Here is a 26,762-nt window from a genome sequence, read left to right as displayed (position 1 = left end):
TACGATCAACCAAAACAAAGATTTATATATCGACATCCCTAATTTGGGACAAAATAATTTTTCCGGGCTCTCTAAAACTCCTCTTTGACCTGGAGCTAACCTGGGCATTTATTGAAGCCGTTGCCTACTAATAAATGTACGGAACCAAACTTGATCCATACAGAGAGGTCAAAACTCTACTGGCCATAAAAGGCAAGAAGCAGCGTGTTAAGGTCTCACATAATCCCAGTACGATCAACCAAAACAAAGATTTATATATCGACATCCCTAATTTGGGACAAAATAATTTTTCCGGGCTCTCTAAAACTCCTCTTTGACCTGGAGCTAACGGGGACTAACATGAAACGCACGATCGTTTCGAATATCGGGAAGGCCCTAGTACAGAACCTTCGTATAACACTTAACGGCAATGAAATACAAAACATCCCGGATTACAATACCCTGGCAGTGTATAGGGATCTGTGGCTGCCCAAATTTGAGCGAGAGAACAACCTAATTCTTGAAGGTATCAATCCCAATGATGGTATAATCCGCGCCCTACAGGTGAAGACCAGTGACCATGTTGGAAATGATGAAGAAAAAGCGATCGTGGCATCTTACGGCAACACCTTTTGCATCCCTATCGGAAAAATGTTCGAACTCACGAGGGATCTCCCCTTCTACAAGTAGGGCTATATGACAGGCTACAGTTTATCATACATTTTGCACCTCACTATCAAGTCATCAAAGATTGGTACGGCGTCTGCTGGAAGCACGGCAGCTAAGCCCGCTGATGGCGCTCATAAAATTACAAATATTTGCTTAGAGTTTGATAAGGTTATCAATGAAGGTTTAGCGAGCGCTATGATGTCACGATACAGCCGTCTCGCCCTACCCTACGAAGGGATCCTCCGCAGCAAAGTGGTGACCATGAAAAAAGCCGACACCTCCTACAACCTCCAGATTGATACTCCGGCGAAGTCTGTTAGAATCTAACAGTGTCGAAATAAAACGTGCTACTACTAAGTATCACCATATTTTCACGGCGTTCGTGGAGTCGTATAACAAGGTACTCGCCGAGAGACTCTTTAAACCTCAAGATGCACAAGAATTGGTCACTGATGAACAGAGTACCACATGGGTTAAACACCTGTACAATATTGTTAAAAACATGAACAATAGTAAAACTGCCATGATCGGCATGAAGCCCTCGAAAGCGATCAAACTCGATGATGTGCCACTCGTGAAAAGCGAGGAATATCCTGAGGAAAAGCCTTTGCCTGACGACGGGCTCTATTTGTACTTGCTTCAACCCGGCGAGCAACATGGAGATGCAAAAAGACGTGCGACTGATGCTTGGTGGAGCAAAAAGACGTACAGGCTGGATCGTATCGTAACCGGTACACGCCTCCTATATTACTTGGCAGATGGGCCCTCGCGTAGTTTTGTGGCAGAGGAGCTCGTGTTAATACCCGAAGGTGTTGAGGTACCTCCGGAGCATGTGAAAGATTGGTAGGGCCATTTCACCGGTTCCTCGCTACGGGGAACCGCTCAGTTGATACCCATAAGCGTAGTTAATGTGAACCTGTGGCTTACATTAATACTTACCATACAAAAAAATGTTCGGTATCCCTGGAGGAGGCTGAGGTCTAGTATATAGTATTTTCAAGAGTACGTCTAATGGTTTATTCTCAATATCTTTATTCGGATCCCACAAATATAGTAAAGGGGGCTCTGTATAGAACGAACATCCGTACACGATACCTCGAATAACATCAGGTTCGATATCAAGATCGATGTCAATTAAACGTCTATCTTCAATAGGAAATTTTAGTATTTCGCTTATTTTATTCAAATCAGTCAGATCCGAGAGCTTTAACTCAGGATCCTTGATGACCTCGTAACGTAGCACACCCAACCTGTTTCTTTAAATATTTACAATATGCCGGCCCCTGTCTTCAATATCAGCCTTGATATCATCATCGATCTCACCCCTTGCAAACGTTGCCCATCATCGTTCGGATATATAAAACCCTCGTAGTATACCCCACCCCTAAATCTAAAATTTTTCAGACAAGTGGGACAATAACTAGTGGTAGATTCTGCCTTTATGCAGCATCTCAGCACGGGTACCTTAATACTATAATAGTTTTTTGTTGGCCTTGTACATAGGTTTCCATTTTTTTTCTCTGACATTTATCTATCTTTTAACACTTGAAGTGGTCAAGCAGCCTTATCATGTCACGAAAGCTTCGTCTCCAGCGACTTCCTTGGTGGGTGGTGTACAATATTACGCCATATCGATATCATACAACCCTTCGAATAACTCGCGCGTATCATCGTCGGGAATGGTAATATTTTTGTGTGTTAATAGCACACAAAAACTTATGCCTAATTTTCTAGTGCCGGAGCACCTAATTCGTACAAATCATCGCGGGTAAGATCAATAAGCCTGAAGTGGCAGATGTATCGCTGCATATGTCCTTCCTCTTCAAATCGATTAAACGCATGCATGCCATTGGCATTATCGATAACAACAATCTCCTCAGACCCTGGAAATTGAACTCTTAGCCATCTCCTTTTCTTGAAAATACCACGTCTTTGAACACGTGCACAGTAATACGGAAGATGGTGGTATTTATCCTCATCAGGTGTTGTATGTTTTCGAAAAATCATGATCACATTATCTTTCCCCGAATTATATGCATGTGGTATATACCGTTCACGAAGTCCTGCATTTTCTAAGGTCGGTAGGTCGAGCTGATGTTCTCTCTCCTGAAGATCCTCTTCAAGGTTGGCAATGGTTACGTCCCTCTCATGGAGATCATCATTAAGTATTGCCAGAGCTTGGCGATGCTCTTCGATTTCATTTTGTAATTTTTCTATACCTTTCGCCGCAAGCCATTTCATGACCTCAAGTGCCTTTGGTTTTCTGGAACGTGCACAAATCTCCAAAGCACCATCTAATGTCACGAAGATATCATGCCAATTTTTACCTTCCATAGGGGCGGGGTTCTGAACCCCACCTCCCTCCAGGGTAATGCGTGGCGTGGTTTCAACGCCTTGAAACATGTGACGAATATCAGAAATACCCAAGAACCCTCCAAGATCAGCTCTTTTAAACATGGGTTGACCCTGATTGTTTACCAATATCTCAATGGCTCCAGTGGGCAATGAATTGAACAACGCGAGTGAGGACATTTTTATTTAATATGACATGGCTCCAACCAGAGTGATCATTAGGACAGACATGAATATGAAAAAATACATGATGTTCTTCTGATACCTTACCCTCTCCATGACCTTAACTCCTCCTGGAGGACCTCTAATTGACTTTCCAGATAAGGGATCCTATCCATCTCCTCATGACAGGCTTTCAGCTGATTTAATATACTCCAATTTCTAGGGTGCTCAAGTCGAATATACAAACACGCGTGCTTAGACTTTTTGAGTTGATTTTTGATCGACTCCCAGTCGGTAGGTTCTATCAGGTTCGTCTCTTGATCCAAAATAGATAGATCACTCCTTTCGTGGGGATACCAGAAAAAGAGCATTTTTTTCTGGCGGCGGAGGTTCTTGGGGATTGCTGTATAGCTTTGGGTTAGGATCCACAGACTATGCAAACGGTGCCGGCCAGATATTGCCAACTCAAGTAGGGATTGCTTTTTTTTGACAAGATTTTTGTCGGCTATGACATCGTCAACGATAAACAAGCTCTCTTCACCTGCCAGCAGAGACGACAGTTTTTCGATCGATTCAAATAGCTAATCACCTGGGTCAATTAGAAATACATAGGGATCTCTCCAGAGACTGGTTTGATCGAGATATGTCCGATTGTATTTAATTGTTGAGCACAAAATTACGATGTTTTGGAAATGTCCTCGATACTCATTTTCAAGCAAGACCAGGACGCGCTTAGTTTTGCCACAGCTTGTGGGCCCAGTGAATATTGCTGTGTGCGGATTTTCTACGATATCAAGAGTCATTTATTCAACTTGTGTATACCCGAGAGTATACACAAACATTTCCGGTGCTTACTTAGGTTTTGGGACTATACTCGCTGGGATCCAGCCTTTACTCACTGCCATTTCACGACTGCCTCGCCCCGCGGTGAAATACGCAATCATCTTCATCACGTCATTCGTGTCGAGTTTTGTGCTGTGGCTTGAGATTACTAAAAATTTTTTACCGAGCATTGCGTATGCAAATGTGAACCCGAGGTCCACGACTGTCTCATAGATCATATCGATTATCTCCTTTTGCTGAGGGGTAACATTCGAACTCATGTTTATTATAGGCTTATCGCATCTTTTAAATGTCAATTTCGTTGTTGGTTTTAGGCTTTTGTTGATCTTGTGTATGTGTTTCGGCAATCTGCTGGGGACCTGCAGGCTTACGGAGAAAGTATATGAAACCTCCGATACATGCGAGCGTGAGTAGGCTTCCACCAATGTATACGCCACTGCTTGACTGTACAGAACTCACTCCAAAAGAGATTTTGACTGGAGGTTGTACAGCACCCTCTTGTTGTTTCATATCTTCCTTCCTCTTCTTCATCAGTGCGACCAACCTATGACCTTGGGCTACTCTACCAGGATGCTTCACGGGTTTTGTAATGACCCTCTCTTCTTGCGGTTGTTCAGTGCTCATTTCTTATAACTCGTAGGAGTTACAAAATCATTTCCCTTTTACAGAAAGATGGAGGGATAGACCCTGTTCCTCAATGATCTCCATAGTCTCTTTTATCCCTGTGAGTATGGACTCAGGATTCCTATTCCGAGCTTCCTCTGTTGGGGGTTCCATTCGGCTAGTCTCTTACCTGCCGCAACCCTTCCCGGGTGTTTTTTGTTTACTTCAACAATTTTTTCAATGGTCTCGGTTTGTTGTTGGTTGATAATAATACTACACGCGCTACTCATCTTTTTGTTGCTCTCCATTAACCTTCCCATAAACACCTTGGACATTGAGACCCACCGCAACACATACAAATGTGATGGATGCCAGTAGCTGGTTGTTCCAACCATGATCCACGTACTGGCATAGTGTAATCTCGTATTTACCATCATCATCACCATTAAAGCGGATTGCTATTTTATAATCGGAAGAATCAAATGATATAATCTCCGGATTAGAATTTTGCACCTTGGTGCGTAATATGATTTGACCCAGCTTGGGAATAACATGCCTCAATGTAAAATACACGCTTGCTATACACTCACCATCGCTGGGGTCAATAGTAACGTCTCCAATATCCACATCCGAAATACTCAATCCAATACCTGGGATGTATGAAGATGTGTCTATATACATTTGCCGTAGCCTACTACAACAATACCCTACTATATCTCCAAGGAATGACGGTGGAATAACAATATTTTCAACGAGCCTCATTTCCAATTCATCAAACATTCTTTTCCTTCTCTATTTCTTTCTTTCTATTTCTTTCTTTCGTTTCGAAATGTGCTTCTACGTCATCAGCAATATCGCGATAAAAATCCTCTGTTCTGATGTGGTACACGAAGGAATCGGTGTCCATATAACAGATCCGCAACTTGCTACCGTACTTGGGCTGCATATAGTCATAGTGGAAGTTGTACATTACGATTTTTGAGTTGTCTAAAATAGCTTGACCAATATACACCGGCTTGTTCATCTTTACCTCTGTTTTAGCCATCTCCACGCCCATGAGGCGGCTGCTGAAGTAGTTCCCGCCCTTGAAGTTGGGCTTTATGATGAGCTTGGTGTACTTCTCTTCATTGGTGACAAGTTTTATATTCCGATGATTACGGATATTCTCCATGGTTTTTCCAAAGACCGAGAGATTCATAAGCTTACAAAAGTCCTTCTCAAAGTCGTTCTTGGCGACAGTTCTAAGCCTCGTGTTATGGTCTATATAGTCCCGGAGCCAAAGCTTTCGATTAAACTGGATGCACCTTCTTAAGCTCGAGCCCGTGTTTCAGGGCTTGATAAAGAGCCCCGATGTGTACCACGTATTTCCGCTTATTTTCGAGATTTGGTATCAGTTTCTCAACCCTATGAACCACCTTGCGCTCCGGCAGGAAAGGCAGCTCGTTGTGCTTGTCATGTAGGCTCTTTGGATAATCGATGTCAACCCCCAAGATGTAGCCGTACTTGTTATCGGTAACCAATATCTCGATCCTCTTCTCTGTAAAGATATCAACCTTCGACAGCCACTTGAACCCGTGCGTAGGCAGTTTTTGATGCATGGCCCAGCCATAGAGATTGTTGGCATCGAGGTACTGCAAATATGACGACTCAACCTCCAGGTCGTATTGGTCCCCCATATACTTGTTATTGGCTTTGGCATATCGGTGTACAGCCTGGGTTATACCACCTCGAATTCCTTTTTCAAACATCAAGAGCATCTCGACATCCGTTAAGAGCTCCAGTTTGATATCCGTGTACTTGAGTGCTGCTTTCCATGCCAAGCCTGGTGCGCTGTAGAAGTGAGCAGGGTCGAGTTTGTATTGATTCTGGCAGACTCCCCGAAAAGTCTCGAATACGTCGGCTAATAGAAAGACGTCCGTAGTGAGGTATAGGTCGTGATAGTCGCCCATATTAACCTCATCACCCTTTGGATTGATGACATTCCACACTTTTTGAGCGTGCTCGTATTCTTCATCGCTAATCCCCTTCATGTTCAACTTGCTATAGAAAGCCTCCTTCGGAGGTAGCTCAGTCTCTTTGAATCGTCGCCATCCATCCATATACTCATAGGGATATACACCCTTCCTTCGCATGAGCTTAAAGGTGTCATCCTCAGTGAAATACCAACGGAGATTTTTGCACTGTTCGTCATCGAGGTTGCTTGCCAATTTCTCCAAGCTTGATGCCATGAATCGACAGCTGTCTATAAATCTGATCTCGATCTTCTTGTATGTTTCACCATTACCGTACCCCATGCCTGCAATGGGTACCTTGATTTTTACATTGAAGGAGATATACTTTTCAGTGTTTTCAGCGATGCAACCAATGTCCTCGGTGTCATACTTCTCCCCCAATTCTCGAATGAACAAGTGGGCGTCGTACCCTGAAAGATTGTGGAAGATCACTGGCATGTGGCTGGGTATCCTATAGTTGAAATTGCAGGTATTATGCGCGGCACCTCTGTATAGACCCGTGTAGTGTCAGTGGTCTCGAACTTTGCGGTTATTCGGGTCGTCGTCGAAGGGTTTCATGCAGATGTGACATGTCTTTACCTCTTCGTGCTCCCTCTTTTGCAACTTCGTTAGGGGCATCATGTCATGCTGTGGGAAGGTAGCGTAGAGCCGCTTTACTTCATCCTCCAGGTGTTGAACGAATAAGTCTACGCATCCCTCACCCCTGCACTTATACAGGGGGTCTGGTACCTCTCCATAGGCAAAGGTGGAGTATGTGGCCCACCCGCATGGTACATGCTTATTCAACGTCTTAGTCTTGGTATCCCGAGCATTCTCCTTCATTGAGATCAGTAGGCTTTCAAAATCTGCATAAATAACGAATTGGACCTTGAACTGGCATTGTCCGTCCTGGTAATATAACCACTTTTCTTTTCACTTGGCATCGTAATCTTTACCGCTTTATTATCTTTGCAGTATACATAGTGTTTATCGCGTGATTCTATCGTTTGAAACCCTTGCAAGCAATTCAGACGAAAACTTATTTTTCCGTGGTTCTTCGATATCTCGCTACCCAATAGCCGTGAGAGATTTTTGATGGCCACGTGGTGGCTCTTCTTATCACCCGTTAGTAATAGCAGGCTGACCTTCTCACGTTCATTATATGTAGATCGCCGCAGGATATTAAAGCTCTTACCTGTTGCATACAGAACGTTCACGGCAATGGTGGGATTATTCCGCTCGAATTTGGTAATATCCTTAATACTAATAGGAAACTCAATACCCTGCCAGTTGTATCGATCTATATAAGGTCGCAGCTTGCTGATTCTTTGAGGATCTTTTGCTATATCCTCATGATGCAAGGCGGCTACTATAGCCCATCGGAAGCATTCTTCATCGTTGTTATTCGGGTTGATGATGGCTTTCTTCGTAGCGATCCACTTGGGTGTTTCAATGTATGATGCGACCAATACTAAAGCCGCTCTTAGGCAACGCGGGATTCTCAACATGCGTTCTGATTTGAGTAAACATCGTATCCATAATTTCATCTATGATGGTACCTTGGAATACAGATGTCATGTTGCTATGGAATACCTTCTCCACCTCAATGAACTCTGGGGTACCATCCACTGGCTTTTTCCAAAGGATCCAAAGAGAAAGTTGCACTTTCACAGATCCCATTTCTCCCACTTGGTTTTCGATGAGTGTTTTCACGTTTGATTGAACCATGCCCTGGTATCCATCAATATCTGTTCCATCGATGCCAGTTATGCGGTAACTCCTGAATGTTTTATGTAATGCATGCTTATGCTCCTGAGGCGTAAAATCATGCTCCTTTTGATCATCCTCTGCATGATCCTCCTTTGCCTCCTCCTCAACTTCACCTATCAGGGTCTTCTTGGCACCATTATATAAAGAGAATATTCGAGTTTTTATCGATTTAAATGTTTCCCGCACTGGTTTCTTGACACTCTCCGGTACATGCTCGAGGAGCCACTCTGACCACTCCCGCAGCTTACTCTTGATTACTGGACGAGTTCTCTTCAGCTCTTGGCGTTCAAACTCGTTCATTTCCTTAAACGTGGGAACGTAAGGCTCGATGTTCTTCTTAATAGGACGGGATCTAGCCATCTCTTGTTGTTCAAAAATATCCATCACGTCTGATGTGGAAGGGGTAGGCTGCGTTTTTAGTAAAGCAACTAAGTCAACTTTACGTAGCCTATAGTATCCATGTAGGCCTCGCGCTTTAGCGATTGCTCTCAATTCTTTAATGGTTATCTCCATTTATTATATATATTTTTCGATCTCAATCAACAATTTTTCTGGCGCGGTCATAGTTTGAGTAATGGAATTTCCCTTTACTCATATTCTGTATACTATTGCGCATGACGTCATATATATTATTATGTGTTAGTATTTAATGTATATATCATTTCATATGATTATGTGTTAGTATTAAATGTATATATCATTTAATATTATTTTGTGTTGGTTACTAGCAGTACAATTAGGGAATTTCCCTTGATGTGCGTGCGCTGCGCCAGAACGAACATTTCCCTATCTCTTAAGACTGTGCCTTCTATGCCTACCACTGACTGCAAGCTCAAGCAGGGAATGTCGACGCTTGTCCGGAGTGAGGCCCTCTCAAGGTATGTCTTATTCCATTTTAAGGTAGGGCATAAAATGACAATATTGTGGAAATGCTTCTTACACTCCTGCTCGGGGAGGTTCAAGACACTTTGTGTTTTTCCACAAGACGTCGGGCCGGTGAAGATTGCCGTGTGGGAGTCTTTTAAAGCATCCAACATTTTATTTCAATAGTTTGATCACTTCCGATCGTGAACCTTGGGGTATATTGCGGCACATGCGGAACAGATCAATACACCCCATGATTGTTTACCAAGGACCCTCGACAGGTAGGGCAGAGCTTAGTCCCTCGAACCTGGTATTCGATGGGAAGCGGGGTATACATTATTTTTTCTCGTAGACACCGCAATGCATTGCAATACCTTTTAAGGAGCCGTGCCTTCACCAGGATTTCTCCGATGAGTTCGGCGTACCAATGTAGTATGTTGCATGTGAATAGAGTATACGAAAGCATTTTCAGCTGTTTTCTCCCCCTTCTCCTGGAGCTCTCCCTGTACATACTCGGCGTGTACCTTGTCGATTGCCTCGTCGGGAGCCTTGCCAACGAACCCCTCCGTACACTTTTTCGGCAAAAGGTGCCCCTTGCCTTTGCGTAGGACCTCCTTTAAAATTTGGCGTTTATCGGTGGGGTTCACTATCTGTTCGTATTCTGCAGAGGTGGCTTCATCGAATACTCGTGCATCAGACATCTTTATTGGTAGTCGTTTATAACGAAAAAGTACGTAAGCTATCATGGCATAGGGTAGGACTATAGCGATATACAAGTATGCCTCCATTTTATTCCCCGGTAGACGCCAGGCGGGAATGGCCTCTGGCAAGCGTCGTAATTTGATCCGGTTGTACGATACGTTTGTCATCTGCCCTGTTGAGTACCAACTTGTTAACCTCTTGCGTGTATACCTGATGGCCCTTGCTTTGGATCAAGACCTGGCTCTTGTAAACGTTAACGCCCTCTTCCAAACACCTCTGATAGTCATCGAAGGTGATGGATTTTTTCGTGACACATGGCTTCACGCCCTTGGCTTTTGCGATCACCGCCTTCTTTGGTAAGGCTCTTATAGGCGTAGAGTTTGGCCCTTAAGGTGAAAAATTTAGTCATGATTTTCCCATTTAGCTCATCCTTCATCAGGCCTACCACCTTCTTGTTCTTGCCTATGGGGAGAGGCCTATTATCATCCGGATTATAGGCACTTGTATCGAAGCGTGTCTCAACATCCTGCGCGATATCCTTATAACAGTCCTCCGTTCAGATGTGGTAAGCGAAGCTGTCTGTGTCCATGTAACAGAGCTGTATTTTAGAACTATATTTGGGCTGCATATAGTCATAATGGAACTCGTACATCACCATTTTTGACATATCCAATATAGCCTGACCAATGTATACAGGCTTGTTCATCTTGACCTCAGTCTTTCCCATTTCAACGCCTACCAGGTTTTTGCTGAACATGCACCCACCCTTGAAATTTCGCCTCTTGAGAAGCTTCGTATAGTTGTCATCATTGGTAACCAGTTGAATATTGCAGTGATTGCGTATATTCTCCATGGTCTTGCCGAACACCGAGAGATTCATCATCTTGTAAAAATCCTTCTCAAACTCGTTCTTTTCGTTTGTTCTAACTTCGTGTTGTGATCGATATATCCCTTCTTTATCCTTTCCGGTTGAATCGAATCACTCTGCGTACCTTCTTCAATTCAAGCCCATGTTTTATTGCCCTGGCCGATTGTAGAGATTTTGGATATATTCAAGATAGTCTTCCTCGGCCTCTTTTTCCACCTCGTCATGAGGTGTAGGTCCTGTGTTGGTTGCCCTGCCATAGAGTCCCATCACCCCACGTTTAAAGGCTGCATAGGTCCTCTTGACCCCCTCTTTTATATGTTTGGGGAGAGCATCAACTAACCAGTACCGCATATTAGTTTTCACAATCGAGCAATTTTTTGACAGCTCCTGTTTCTCAAAAATATCAATGGCCTCCGGTGTTGGTAGTATAGTTACAGGCTTGACTGGCTTTCGCTGTCCAGCCCTTTTGGGTGGCCTCTGTGGTACGTCCTCCAATAGGGCAACCAATTCGGCCTTACGTAGCTTGTAATACCCCGTAAGTCCCCGGCTTTTTGCAATATCGCGTAATTGTTTCATGGTGTATGAATCCATTTCTTTATTGTATGGATTTTAACATCGTCGGAAGATTTCATTCTGCTCAAAACTAAAACAGTTATTCCCCTTTTTACTGCCATCAGGGGAATTCCCCTTTTTTGATTATTAGGGATATGTCCTTGATATGCGTTGATTTTTAAGGAATCGTGCTAGAAAATTTTGGGGCCCAAAATTTTCTAGATATCTTTTAAATATCTTAATGACGTCACAACATTGCATTGAATATTAAGGAATTAACCTTACTCAACGCTGCATGATAGGGACTTTACCCCACTAGGCATGGCTAAGCATGGCATGGTATGGTATGGTGCTGGATTTGTTGTGCTTGACTATGGCGTGCGCGTGTGCGTTTTAGGGACTGTGGCAGAACATACATTTCCCTATCTCTATATATTAAAAATAATTTAAGCAAAAAAAAAAGTGTTGTCGAGTCATAAATCCGGATAACACAAAAATATACATAAAAGAAGAGAAAGAAATTTGAAAAATGCACAAGAAAAAAAAGAAAACTATTAAAGTTGGAATTGGCGCCCAATAGCTGTGTAATGTGTTAGTAACATGGTCGTTGTAAACAAATAAACTCGGGCCGTCGAAAATAACGATCAGAGGGTCAAACAGAAGGAAAACAAAACATGGGAACTTGCTAGGCCTTTGTAGTGCCATTTATTAACCTATTAATTTTTATTTTTGACACAAAATACACATAGAAGAAATGATTAAATCAGTAACACGACACAGAGAATTCACCGGTCCAACGCCTCACAGCGTAGCTATTGTAAGTATTTTTACAAATATCATAACAAAAATTAGTTCGAGAAAAAGTTGGCTAAGTAGCTAGGAGCTAGCAAATATTCATTTTCATATTATTAGACCGGTTTACATAGGAAAATATAAGGGGTTAAGAAGCGAGGAATATTAAAACAAATCTGAGTAACACCTTGAAATATACGTTAAATTGCCAGGAAAAAAACTAAGATATGGGTAATCGGTTCCAGATGTGTTGCTCTACATAATTAGACTACACTTTAAACTTCTGCAACACACCCATTTATCTACCTGTAAATTACTCATTATTTAAAAGTGCACTCTACATATTTGTTTTATACCACATACACTGCTCATTACTGGTGCTCTATTAGTGTCAGGTGTATGAGAGAATTGAGGTGCCCTGAGCATCAGATACATGTTTCCTATTCAAGTTGTGATTATAGTTAAGATACTTGAAATGTCAGTAGAATCAGGATGCCCTGAGCATCAGGCGCACTTTCCTATTCAAGTGCTGCTGATTAAGATGACTGGAACATCAGGCACATTTAAATGAACGGCAAGAAATTTTGGAGCGACTATAGAATATCCCCCCGTAAAAAAATTAAAACTATGTAACTCAGCAACGCAACAACACAACTACTCGGCAATACAACAACGTAGATGCTCAGCTACGCAGCAACGCATCTACTCAGCAATACAGTAACGTAGATGCTCAGCTACGCAGCTACTCAGCAACGCCGCTACTCAGCAATATGCAGCTACTCAGCAATACAGCAACGTAGATGCTCAGCTACGCAGCAACGCAGCTACTCAAAAATACAGCATCGTAGATGCTCAGCTACTCAGCAAGGCAGCTACTCAGCGATCAGCAACGTAGATGCTCAGCTACGCAGCTACTCAGCAATACAGCAATGTAGATGCTCAGCTACGCAGCTACTCAGAAGAATAGTTGAAAATGGTTTTAGATAGTTCAGAGGGATCTGAGCAAAAGCTTCGTTTTTAAAATTAAACCAGTTTAAAAAAAACATTATATAACACTATATAATGTTTTTTAATAACTAAAAATTTTAAATGAATAAGGAAACTATTTAAAGAACGAAAAATTTGTCATTACGAATGTATACACTATGAGGCTAAACTATAGAATCATAAAAGTGAAGTCGTTATATTGCGAAATGTTTAGTGTAACAAACCAACTTGGTATGTTTGTTGATATTTTACTTCAGTTTAACTGACCAACTGCGTGTTAATCTAGAAATAGTGAGCTTTGCCTAGCTGCGTTGCTGCCTCTTTATTTGTTAGTTTATTTTTTTTATTATTGCGTTGCTGCGTTGCAGACTTTTATAGTCTCAATTTTTTTACGGGGGTATTCTATAGTTTAGCCGAAATTTTAATATATACATGAAAAGGGTAAGATGGTAGGTAAATGTTGAGCTTAAGGAAGACAGCTGAGGAAATAAGTGCAATTTAAGGTGCTAGGTTTTTATATGCAGCCATTATTAATCAGTCCTTTGGCTTTGCAGGCAAGTGAGACTAATATCCCTTTCAACCTTTAAGACCAAGTTCATAGCCAGAAATCACCCCTACTGTGCAAGATTATACTGTGCTTATCAATGGTTAAGGTCAACCTAATTTATAATAACTTAATCCTGAAGAACTGTACTTTTGCTACCACAGTAACATAAGAAAAACTTGCAGTTTAGCTCCATGTAAAGGCAAACAAAAAAACCCTAATGATAATTAGTGAAGTAACTTTGGAACTTGATGCAGATTATGCTTATTAGAACAAGAATTTTTGAGTATCTGATAAAAAGTTGCAATGTAAAAAGCTATACAGAACATAGATAGATACAAGTTTTATTTTATAAGCAACTGGTTTCTACAAAACTGAGGCTGAAATATGGTGGAAAATTAAGCAACTGCTAAACAACTGCCTAGGCTGAGTTTTGGCAGAGTGGTAAGCAACTTAGGCTGAATTCTACTACACACTTAGCAATCACTTAGATCAGTCTTCCACAAGAAGAATCTGTACAAAAAATTTCAAGAACATAATTGGTTACTGACCATAAACCTCCTCTGTCCTTGATATTTACTAAATCAGAATTTTTTCCCACATTTCTATTTGAGTGAAATAAAAAATAGTTGTAATGTTGATTTACCCTATTTGATGCTATTTTAAACTCATTGCCTGTGTCTGCTTTTTTACTTGCTCAATGAGATTCCAGGTTATATTACAGATGCATTTGTACAGATGAAGCAACCATTAAGCAACTTTGAGGCTGAAATTGCAAAAAGGCCTTAGCAACCCCAGGCTGAACCCAAAAATGCAGTTGCTTATAATAAATGTGTAGATAGATGTGCCTATTTTACATGGCTAGCCTCACAAATATCAAGGGATATACCCTGTCTATTATTTCCAGGAGGGGCCATGGCTTAGGTGGGGAGTCCTAGAATATTTAATGCTCATTTTCAGCTACGCAGAGCCAATTAGGGTCCGCGCTTAGACAAGTCCCTGCAACATCCAGCAGTCCACACAGTGTGCCTTCTCCCCAATTTGCCTCACATGGCTTGGGTTAACCAAGGGCTATGGTAACATTCACTTGCCTATATTAAATCGCCTCCAAGGGGGATCAAACCCTGGTCTCCCGCACAAAGTGCGAGAGTTATATAACCACTAAACTATGGCACCAATAGAAAATGAGAATGTTTTAGTATATATTAGCAACACCTGACATACATGGTGGATTATAATGTGTATCTGCATTAAATTTTTTTCTGTTTATGCTTTAAAGTTTTGTCCAATAGCATCTAGAACTCATTAGTATCTGTAAGTCACAGAAAAAACAGATTGAGTGTGTAAAAGGATGATAATATGATTATTTTAAAGAAACCTGGATCCAGACACTTATATACCAAAACATTCACCTAGGTCTCGTCTGTGCAATAAAAATCTTCCTTGGATTTGGGTGGACAACTTTTGTAGAAGTATATCTTTGCATTTGAATTGCATTTAATTCTTTTAATTTGTAGTGGCATATTATCTTAAACATAAAATTGTTATAAATAACTAAATTTCTTCCCTGTGGAAGGTAAACAAAGTTTGCATGTGATAGAAACAGCTTGGTAGAAGTGAACGTTATCTTGTAAGCATGTAAGCAGTGAATTTATTGCTTATAATTTATTGCACATTTCGCAGGCTAAATGAAATTTCCACAATAATAACCATGGAAGATATTAACCATAAAAAGATATGCTGTGCTAGTTAATAAAGCTATATCTACATTCTGTTTGGCCAATTAGCTAATAGCTAAAAACAGTCCTTTGCAAAAATATTCTGTTTAGGATTATAGAAACAAATTTTGAAATGTTATGTAACTATGCATTGGATCAAAAATCCCAAATCTACAATGGAAAGTAAATGCTTTTAGAACTGATTTTAAAAATACATTTATCTCCTTCAACGTTGGTGTAATTTCTACTCCTTTTATGAGTAAACACAGCTTGGTAATTTAGATTATATTACTTGGGGTTGGTCATAGTCACTGAAAAAAAAATACAATTACCAACTGTCATTATTAAATGACATTTTTTATATCTTGTGTTTTTCATTTTTATTTTATTTTGGGGCTACTGTAGTCATCTCTTATTGATTTTGTTAATCGCGATATTATATTTAGCTTGCCCGTCCCACTAACAAAAGACCTGCAGAGCATCTTATTCTTGAGAGAAGGCGAATTGAAGATTTACGTGAACAATCCATAGCAGAATCAAAGTACAACAAACAATGTGATTTAAGAGTAAGTGCAAGATTTTTAAGATTTAATTGTACGCAACTGTGTTTACAGTTATAGTAAAAACATAATGTGTACCATAACGACGCATTGCACCTCATCACACCTCATTGCACCTCATCACACCTTATTGCACCTTATCACACCTCATCACACCTCATTGCAGCTTATTGCAGCTTATCACACCTCATCACACCTCATTCCACCTCATCAGACCTTTTACACCTCATTACACCTCATTGCACCACATCACACCTCATTACACCTAATTGCACCGCATTACACCGCATCACACCTCATTAACCTTATTGCACAAGTTTAGAAATATATTTAACATTTTTTAGTACCTGCACATGGCAATTGTATAGTTGATTCGTGAATTTAGTATTGCGCTCAGACACAATCACTAAAATTGTTTAATTACTGCTGAGCTCTTTCGTTATAGTCAGCATGGGAAAAAACGACAGACAAAAGAATCCTCAAAAATGGCATCAAACGAGAGATGAAAAAATATTTTCAAATGGAAAAGATATCTCTAGAACAAAGACGGGATAAGTATGGCATGCTCCATAGCCATTTTTGTGTATTACAATATCAAATTTGCTAAATCTCAAGCTTGATGACTAATACAAATCTTGCGAAAAAAGAAGAATCATATTTATTTGAAACAAAAATTATATAGTTAAAATATCATTTAGAGGATTCATTAATATTAAAAATCTGTAAAAACCTAATCTTATCTCAAAAATATTATAAAAGCATTCATTGAGTCTTTATGAAAAAACACACAGCCGTGATGCGATATCCATTCTGCCTTAAATTTTTTGTAAAATACCCATAAACAAGTTTGTTGCACTTCCTTTCTAGACTTCGATGTATGCTGTTGGCAGAGGAGGAGCAGTACATCCAAGAGATGGAAGCCATGGAGGAGACCCTGGAAGAGAGGCAAAATAAAATGAAGGAACGTGCTAAGTATTTAAAAGAAAAACGTGAGACCGAAAGACAACAGTATGTAGCAGAGAAGATAGATCAGCAGTTTCGGTAATTTGTGTGGTTTTATTTTGCTTTTTTAACTTTTTTGCTTATATATTTATCTATTTATACATTTTTTACTCATGCGTTTATCTTAGCTCCTTCATGTTTATTGACATCGATATTAATTTCCATTAAGGGTAGAACTCATTACAATATAAGAGTTTATAGTTATAATTTCACAGTTACTGGGATATGTGTGTGAATGCTTACATACACACTGAATGTGAGCTCTTCACCTTCCTTTGGGAAGATAATTACTTTTCCTGGGGGGGGGGGGGGGGGGGTGGTTAGGAAAACAAAAAATTAGCAATCAGGAGTTTATTCGTTTATTCAATATTCCGGGAATCGTACAAGATTAAAACTGATTATAGTTTAGTAGAAGTGGTTAAAATAAGTATTGTATTGTAAGTATATTTTTTAAGTTCAAATTCTGAAAATGATAAGTATAACTTAGCTTGAAAATTCAAAATCTTGCTGTTTTCGATTTTTGTACTCTGCTGAATCCAATAATCCCGCGACAATGATTTCGTGAAATTTATTTGAAAATTCATCTCCTATTGTTTTTATCAGCCTTGCTCACTTTCTATTACTCACACATAGAAATTTCACACCAAGTTATTTCTTTTGTGTAGGGAAGAATGCGAAGAATTACGATCAGAACTAAGTAAACAAAATCGTGACGAAATCTTCTCTGATCGAGAAGAACAAATCCGCATGAGAAACGAAAAAACGAAACGTGAGAACGAAGTAGAGGAGTTCTACGCCAATCTCTGGGAACAAGACACAAAAGCTAAAGCGCAACGTGAAGAACTCGAGACCGCAGAACAAATAGAAAGAAACAGGCTAACGTTAGAGGTGTGACTTTAAATTATTATTTTACTGAATAGTACATTGCAGTGTGTCCGAGTGGATTTGTTGGGGTGCTACTATACATCTCTAGCAGATTAGTAAAGTTGCAGTGGCTAAGAAAAGGTTTATCCAATATCATCTCCACTTACGCCAAAGAACTTGTCGTGACTACTAGCTATGATATTTTCATGTCTTTTTCAGATTCTCAACTTGCAACGGATTGCAACGGAAACACAACGAGAGGAAGAGAGAGAAGTAAAAAAGCTTGAAGCAGAGTGGCTGGTGAGTTGACACGCAGTTTTAAGGGAAGTGGTTGCAGCTTCTTTCTTCAATTGGTTGATTTGAAACCATTGCCTGCCCTTAAATCAAAGATAAGCAAGTTAGATTAATATAAAACGCTTATCTGGAGGGACTAATTTGCAACGACAATCTAAAAATAATATGCTTTTGGATTATCTTATTTCGTTTTACAAGTTCAAAAATAATTTGTGTCGTGAACACACAAAATTTGCGTATTGTCGATAAAAACGCTCAAATTAACTCGCTATATTTGCATGAATCGTGCTATAGATGCTGTCACACAACTTTTGTAAGCTTGTGTATTTTTGAAAGCATAATTTATACAAATGCAAAATACAAATACGCAATACAAATTTTAAGGATGTACCAGCCAACTTAATCTTTCTATCTGGATAACATCTCTAATGCTACAAATACTCTCCTTCTTAGCTCATCCAACATTTTCTTTCTATGAAACTGGTGTTACACGTCCACCTATCCATCCGCATTTTATTTATTTCTCAATAGCCAAGATCGTCCTTCTTCACCGTCTCACTTCTTACACAGGCTTCTTACCTTTCTCAATTCACAAGACTCTGCTACTCATCAATGGAAGTAACTCTCTGAACTTTTTTCAAGCAGAACCTATCCTGCAAGTAAAACTTCTCCGAAAACCCTTCACTACCCAACATATCACCTAAGTACCAGAAGTTCTCAACTATTTTTAACGAGCGAATTTTGTACATTATAAAAGCCGGAAATACTTCCCTCTCTATAAACTTGCCTTTGCAACGCTGACATACAAACCGATCCTGCAAAACCACGGCACTGATTATATCCAATGCGTACAAGTCTGACAAACAAATAGTTACTAGCAACCCTTTTCTGCAAACTTCACAAAATCACTTTACACTAGACTTTGATGCTACTAATCATGACTTTAGACTGCATTCACACTCTACCCTTTCTCTTTTTGTCCTTTTCTACTTCTCAAATTTTTCAACTAATTCTTCCATCGACTCCGCCATAAGAACCAAATCATCTACGTACAATAACTCCTATGGACACTCTGTACTGAACTAACAAGTATAGATTCCCTTTTCAATATTCTTTTCTCAAGCTGTTGAAGTAAAAATATCGCGTCTGTAGCCGATCAGTTCCAAAAATAGTGTGACATTTTTATGTTTCAAAAAAGTCCAAAAAATTAAAAATGTGCAAAAAATTGACTTACTTGGTTATTTTAGCCTAAAATTTTTATCACAGGTAGAAATAACCTATTAATTGTTATAGAGGTGCTGTTTTTTGACTTACCACAAAAAATAACTAAGTATGGTTAAAGTAAGTCAAAAATATTCAAATTAAGTTACTCTTTAAATTATTGCTGGGAACCTAAACTTAAGACATAGTTTAGGCTTTTGGAAAAAAAAAAATATAAAAAAGTGCCTTTATTTGACTTACTTTTGGTCAGTTTCTAAGAAGCACTAAGCCTAATATTCAATTATAAAAAAAAGTAGATATATTTGTTGTCACATTATCTTATAAAGGACCATCGGTGTCTGGGTTCATTAACAAAATTAGCTTTTCAAATTTCAATTAAGTTAACTTTTAACACGTTTAACATAAATTCTGTCATTAGAACATTACTGTATGATGGTCTTTTGGTTAAACAAAATTAAAAATGTTCCACAAAAATATTAACAGTAAGTCAAATAAAGTCACTTGTATCTTTAAACATTGTGCGGTGGCCTTAATAGTAGACAAAGTAAGAAGTATATGTGAGAAAATAAATAACCAACTTACCAAGTATTTTGTCTGCTATGAATAATATGAAGTAAGTCATATTTGGCACATACAACCTTAAAAGTAAGTCAAAAATGATCACTAGCTATTAACTTTAACCCTTCCAGTAAAAAATGACAGCATTTCTTCCCCTTAAAAAAACTAAAGTAATATCTTATATTGCCCATCGTAGTACAGCTATGTGTCAAATCCAAAAGTAAGTAAAAAAAGGTCACTTGCATTATGTATGGATAAAATGAAGTAGAATAAGTCAATTTTTATTGTTCCTTCACACCCTTATAGCTAAAGGGCGTGTCTTAAGTTTGGTCTTTTGCAGCCCACAAAAGCCTCCTTTATTTTTGGAAGTGATCAGTCACACCCTGCAACAGAAGAGAAAATTATTTTTATCGATTTTTACACCATATATTTCCCGAATTACTAACATATAATAAAGCGTATCATTGTTTTGTCCTGTTTTTTATTACACAGAAAGAAGAAGCTGCTCTTCGTGAATATGAAGAAGAACAATTACGGAAGGAGAAGAAGGAGAAGCAGCGCGCTGCAAGAAGAGCCCGTGACATTTCACTTAAACTCAAAAACAGGAAAGAAGTATGTTGATTTTTATATCAATTAGCCAATTTTAGGAAGAAGCTTCCTAGAATGAACGTTCAGTTGAAAAGTAGGAAGATTTAACAGCCTATCCTCTCCTTGTGCTACGACGGCGATATATTCATGTGTCTTATTCGTACTAATCTTCCCGCAAAAAGTGCGTTACTGCGAGAAATTTTAGTACATAAATTGTACGCAGAAACACATAAACATTCGTATGCGCGAAGATATGGTTTCTTTTAAGAATTAATGCTGGTTACCGAAAGACATTTTCAGCGCTTCTGTGAATCTTGAAACTTACTATTTTTTCCTTGTTATTTATGGAGTAATTTGCATCCACGCGTAAATTAATACTCGCGAAGTCTTCTCTATATTAATAATAGCCGTATTCTGTCTCTCTGTCTGTAAAAAAATGTCGTGCTACGAAATCACGAAATGCGCTATATAAAGTCTCTATAATAATAACCGTACTTTATGTTTTTAAAATGGCTGCACACAGCTGTATTTCAGGCCTGCTTATAATTTGCTGACGGGCGAGCTCGTGAATTTTTTACGGTTGAACGACTAGTATGTGTATTGCTCTTGCGCAAAAATGTTAGGCGCAAAATATATTTTGTCGCTGTGCGAAAATTAATACGCGGGAGAATTAGTACAAATAACATAAGGATAAAAAGGCAGGAAAGATTTTATTCTAAAGAATAATTGTCTCTTTTTGACATATCGTTTGGGTGTAACGTCATGTCTTTCCTGTGTGGATATGTTAGTGTTGCCGTTAAAACATCATTGTCGCTGCCTTATTTAACGTTGTCGGGAATACACGCTTGTTGACAAATTTTCTAGGCGAAAGAAAAACAAGAGCAACTCGCTATGGACATAAAAATTTCAGAACAAGTTTTAAAAGACACGCAGAATAAAGAGATGGAAGATCAAAATAAAAAAGTAATGAATATTTTATTTATTATTTACAATGATTTTCTAGGATAGACCCTTATCTGTTTCCATTATACAGTTATTTGCGAGTTCAGCAAATGTTGAACCTGTTAGTTTCCTGTTGAACTACAAAAGCCTTGTCGGAACGATAACAGGGGAGCCAACCTCATTGAAATTTTTCAATTTTTTTCGTGCTTATTTTATTTTTCGTGTTAGTCTGCTCTTTATTGTTTTGGTACATTTCTTTTTCCTCTGCGCTGATTTATGAAAAAGAAATTTCGCCTCTATAACTTTCTGGCAGCCTCGTATCTTTGCGTTTAAATGTGCGATAATAGAACTAACCTTAACATAATAATCGCATTAAATTCTTCCTGAATTTTTAATCTTTGTTTTAAATCTTCTTGAACTTCAATTAGTAAAAATGTTGGCCGCTTTAAAACTAACTTGTAGAGAATGATTTTTATAATTAGTACAAAACAAGATTAATCGCGCCGAAAATGCGCATCAGAGATTAGATCGAAGCTGAATTTTGTCAATGCTTCGTGTTGTGTACTGAAATAATTTATCCTAAAAAAAGAAGGGCACGGTATTAACAGATTTTTTCCTCGAAATATCTTTTACGAATTTACGTTGTTAGGAAAAACTCGTGTAGATCTTTCCATCTGCAAAATTATTACCACCACTATTTTGCCAACAATAAAAATCTTGTTTTTATGATAAATTTTCTTCAGGCGCAAACGTTTTAAAAAAAAGTGAGACAATTTGGTGTATTGCTTTCCCAGCTCTACCCTGTTTGTAATGTTTTGGCGATTCCTATTAAGCTGTGTCTGTGAACTGTATCTTATTTCTCTCCTTAGACGCAGATGCGCGAAGAGATGCAACGGTTTATGCATTATGTTGAGAAGAGTCGTCAAGAAGAAGCCGAGAGAGAGAAACAAGTGGAACAACTAGTGAATGAAGAAGTTGAGAAACAATGGCAGAAGAAAGATACCCGCAAGCGAATGGAAAGAGACGCACGCAAAGTGTTGTTGCATAACGTGTTACAGACGCGCGAAATCCAGATTCAAGAAAGAGGTACCGGACAGTCAATTTTTTGTGTTTATAAATAGTTTGTTTTATCTGCCTGCCCGCCCAACTGTTGCCTATCCCCCTGCTGCCTGCCCGCCTGTCCTTTTCTTGTTTTACATACATAGTAAAAAATGATTTTCAAATAATATTTTTTTCAGCTGAGATTCTGCGCAGCGAGCAGGAAGCGGCATTAAAAGAGAGGAAGGAATTACGCGACCAAATGGAAGAGCATCGCAGGCTAGAAAAGGAACGGATAAGTAGAATACGACATGAAAATCGACAGTACAAAAACGACCTCGAACAGCAAATCAACTATCAACGAAATTTAAAAGCAAAAGAAATCGGAGAAGCCAAAAAAGAATTAGAATCGTTACAGGTACATTTTCGGTTTAGTAGGGTAATTTAATTTATTTTGTCATCTGTCAAATTGAATTTTCCAACAATTTTTTGATTACTACAAACCGTTTAGTTATCAACTTTTGTGCATTTCTCCCGATAGCCTACTTAGTCAGGACAATCTAAGAAATTAAAAAAGTAATGATGGTTGGGAGAAGTGGTTAAAACTCAGTCTGATCAGGAATTCCATAAGAACTTTACGGACCTTCACATGTTACTTTTTCTTTTAAAACTACACAACATATTACAAGATTTTATTAACTGTTGAATGTCTTTCCGTTCTCGTGTTTTTGTATTCAGATATGTTAGTTAGGACTTTGTTTTACTACCTCTCTGCAGTCATTAACCATGTATAAGAAAAGTTGAAAGTTTGAAAAACAAAACTTTCAGGACTTGTCCACACTTCCTGCAATGAATTATACCTAAAAATTGCGAAATATTAAGTGAGAGAGGTGACCATTATGAAGTCGTAGGAACTTATGCCAGTGAAGAATAAAATATTTTCGTTTTCTTCTTTTTTTAAAAATTGAACTTGGAAGAACGTGAAAAGAGTATGCTGTTGTTTTAAAAGACTTTTTACTTCAACCATGTTTTGTTATCTTAGAACGCCGAGAAGATCTACCAACGACGACTACGCTCTGCTCTTGATAGACCTGATCGTAGAAAGCAACATCCACTACGTATAACGGGAAATAGCTTTGGTAGTCGAGCAAAAAGTTGTTGATTGTTTCGTAAATACATTTATATATTCTCTTCTATATATTCTATTTTTTGTGATTTATAAACATTATATTTAATTTTCAATGGTGCTTTCCTTCTATCCCTATCCTCGTTCGGTTTCGCTTATGGTTTTCCTTATATTTCTGTAATGACTTGAACTCGCTGATATAAGAAGCGGTAAATTCGAGAAAACTAGTCGTTAGCCCGTGGAAAATCCACGGGTTCGCCCGTCCTTTTTATACCGCATTGCGTGCTTCTCGCTATTGCGCAGCTAAGCTACCATTTTGCGTGACAGACAGACAGACAGACAGACGTATACGGGCATTATAATATAGATTATTTACACTTTTAAGCAATCTTATGAATAACATTCATTGTGTGAAAAACCTTTTCACAGATATACAGCAACAGATAAGATGCGCTGCAAGATGGAACCTTAAGAGATGTTGACTGTGGTTCCAACCGGTGACATCCCACTTGCTGTGAAATATACATAAATTGTCCCAAAGGCGAGGCTTGCTTCATACAAGCCAACTAAAAGGTGTACTTCATGTCTCTTATAGCGCAAAATCTTTGTATTAATCTTACTGCTGTCAATCGGTATGGTAAAAAGCAGAGTGTTGCTCCAAAGTTTTGCGTGGGTATGGCAAACGAATGTAACAACATAAATTGATGGATTATTGTTAAAATATCAATCCAACAAACTGAACATATCTATTTGGTTAGATCGATGTTTTAACATGTGTGACCATGCCAGTGCATCATGCATGTTCAAACGAATACAGTTTGATATAGTTACCACAGCCCGCCTTAACACAGAAATCATACGGATTTATTTAATTTTAAGGTAAACAGCGCACGGAAAGAAAAAAACACTTTACTGGGAAGTTTTTGTTTACCTTTGTTTATTTATCGACATGAAAGTACATTTCCATGATGAATCGAGAAGAAACAAAACGACAGCTTCATGTTTTGGTAAAAAGTTCAGCAAAAAAATATCAGGAAAACCTTTTTCTAGAAGAACAAAACCGCCAGCTGGTCGGCGATTGTGTAAAAGTCTGTGGATAATCATGACCCATCGTTCTTACCTATGAAGTGCTTGCATTGTTTTTAATAACCAACCAATAAACAACGAGTGCTAGGGTGGTAATTTTTTAAGCAGAGGAGCACCGCATGTTCCGTTTTGTACTTCAGCTTTATAAAAATTTAAAATAAGCTTTTTATTAAAAAAAAGGACAAGAAAACCTGTCGGCTTGAACACACAATCCAATCTTTTGAATCAACCAAAACATATGAAAATCTGCCGACAAAATAAAATCTAAGATAATATGAAATAGATTTTATCAGATAAACAATTAACTTTCATCGGGATTAATTTTAGCGAATTTCGTGAATTTTATGCATTTTCCCGAAATTAAACCTTCGAGAAACTTCTGTAAAAACATTAATTATTCGCATAAAACCTTCATTCAAGAAAAAAAATCTTAGCGAAATATATCGACATGAATGATTCGCAAAAATTAATTTTTGCGAGATGCATTTTTTTTGACCTTGCGAAAATGTTTTCGGAGAAATTTATTAACTGAAGATATAATAATTCTGTATTTGTTCTGTTGTTTGTGTTCATTTTATGGATTCTATTCATTTCATGGATCGGGCAATGTTTCCAGAAATTTCTTGCATTAGAGATAAAAACTTTCTTTTTTTCAAAAAAATCACCAATATAAAAACACCGTACTGATGAAATCCATAATGCGACACTACCAATAAATTGTCGAAATTGTGGTGTAAATCGCCAAATAATATCATAAAAAGGTCATAAAATGGTTCAGCATCGCTATACAACAACTGCTCAAGCATGATTATTTTGTAACGAATATTAAGTACCATTTGCAAAAAATGTAATCACATTCGAAGAAATCCAGTAAAAGAAAGAAAGCTACACTGAAATTGGCGAAACATGTATTTGAAAAGAAGAGAACAGTTAATTGTGAATTTCAGCGCAAAAATCTATAAATAAGCAATTTACACTAACAGGAGAAGGGAAAGAAATAATTTATTAGGACTAATTTATGCAACTACATCAAATCAACTACAAAAATTGGTATAAGAGGTTATGAGAAAAACTGTCAAAAATTGTTTATAATGGGGAATTTAATTGTAAAAGTTGGTGATATATTTGAGGAAACCATTGATTATAACGTTAACAATTAGGACGAACGTTAATCTGACAAACAGGAAAGTACAACTTAACGACAGTAAATGCATCAAACAAATGTCAGGAGTATGGATAAGAGAAAATATGAAGCACAAGTCAGTGATTGTAAAGAAAGAAGATTTAAATGCAATACAGTATATAAAAAAGCACATGCGCATAATTTGCGCGCTTGAATTATAGTGTAGAATCCGAAAAGAAACGTTGTTTCCCGAAATCTTCGAAGCATATTTCATCAGGATGTAAGTGATCAAATTAAGAGGTATAAGATTGATTTTTTTTTCAAGTTATCGTATTTCCCAATGTGGTTTTTGGATCAGCACAACTACTGAATATAATCCTTCTATGCTCTTGACGCGGCTCAGTGCCACATACATTCGACCGACATCGAAGCATTTTTTTAAAGAAGATCCAGACCTAAAGTTGCTTCGGTAAGCAAAGGATTTTTTTTATAATCCACCAGTTATTGCTTCGTTTTACGTTTTAACTTTATCGTGACTATGATGGTTTTAACAAGGGGGATAGGTAATCAAGGGGCTGGGCATGCAGGTGGAGCTGACGGGGTCTAACTTATATATACAAGTAGTAAATAAAATGTCAAGCTCAATAAAAACAGTGAGTGAGTAAATATAATAGCTAAAAAACACACACACATAAATAGCTGAATATCACAATAAGAAAAACAAAACAAAAACTGAGTAGATATATTGAACGAATAAGCCATAAGAGACGCCGACGGGGATAGGCAATCATGTGTGTTCTCTGATGGTTGAGTTCGCTGAACACATGGCGCAATGAGAAAGTAAGGAACAACTAACGATACAACAACGACTAAAAACTAACACCATATTACCAAGTGAAACTTTCAAAGATGAAAAAAGTAAATCAACACTTACAGTATTACTTTTCTATAAAGCTGAAACATT

General features: G+C 38.4%; 2 protein-coding genes across 2 annotated transcripts; one reads left to right on the top strand and one right to left on the bottom strand.

Annotated features, from left to right (window-relative positions):
• Positions 1-5,897: 5,897 nt before the first annotated feature.
• Positions 5,898-7,058, bottom strand: LOC130654451 (uncharacterized). The gene has a single exon (XM_057457072.1). The coding sequence runs from the start codon at positions 7,056-7,058 to the stop codon at positions 5,898-5,900; it is 1,161 nt and encodes a 386-aa protein (XP_057313055.1).
• A 4,911-nt stretch (positions 7,059-11,969) lies between these two features.
• LOC130641792 (cilia- and flagella-associated protein 53-like) lies at positions 11,970-23,705 on the top strand. Its single transcript, XM_057448750.1, has 11 exons — positions 11,970-12,172; positions 15,843-15,962; positions 16,402-16,511; positions 16,824-16,997; positions 17,624-17,846; positions 18,042-18,122; positions 20,388-20,507; positions 21,348-21,446; positions 22,295-22,511; positions 22,664-22,881; positions 23,506-23,705. Exons 1-11 carry the CDS (start codon positions 12,110-12,112, stop codon positions 23,623-23,625), a joined length of 1,545 nt encoding a protein of 514 aa, XP_057304733.1. The 5' UTR covers positions 11,970-12,109; the 3' UTR covers positions 23,626-23,705.
• Positions 23,706-26,762: the final 3,057 nt, after the last annotated feature.

The sequence above is a fragment of the Hydractinia symbiolongicarpus genome, chromosome 1 (assembly GCF_029227915.1).
Source record: "Hydractinia symbiolongicarpus strain clone_291-10 chromosome 1, HSymV2.1, whole genome shotgun sequence".
Classification (NCBI taxonomy): domain Eukaryota; kingdom Metazoa; phylum Cnidaria; class Hydrozoa; order Anthoathecata; family Hydractiniidae; genus Hydractinia; species Hydractinia symbiolongicarpus.
The sequence above is the reverse complement of the archived record's forward strand: the minus strand, read 5'-3'. Positions and strand labels throughout refer to the sequence as shown.

What these genes read in the sequence shown, in the direction of transcription:
- LOC130654451 (XM_057457072.1), bottom strand. Translation starts at nt 7,058, where the DNA reads ATGCCAGTGATCTTCCACAATCTTTCAGGGTACGACGCCCACTTGTTC.
- LOC130641792 (XM_057448750.1), top strand. Translation starts at nt 12,110, where the DNA reads ATGATTAAATCAGTAACACGACACAGAGAATTCACCGGTCCAACGCCT. An exon ending in CTAGAACAAAGACGGGATAA is followed by an intron (nt 16,512 to 16,823) that starts GTATGGCATGCT and finishes CTTCCTTTCTAG; the next exon opens with ACTTCGATGTATGCTGTTGG. An exon ending in AACTCAAAAACAGGAAAGAA is followed by an intron (nt 20,508 to 21,347) that starts GTATGTTGATTT and finishes CAAATTTTCTAG; the next exon opens with GCGAAAGAAAAACAAGAGCA.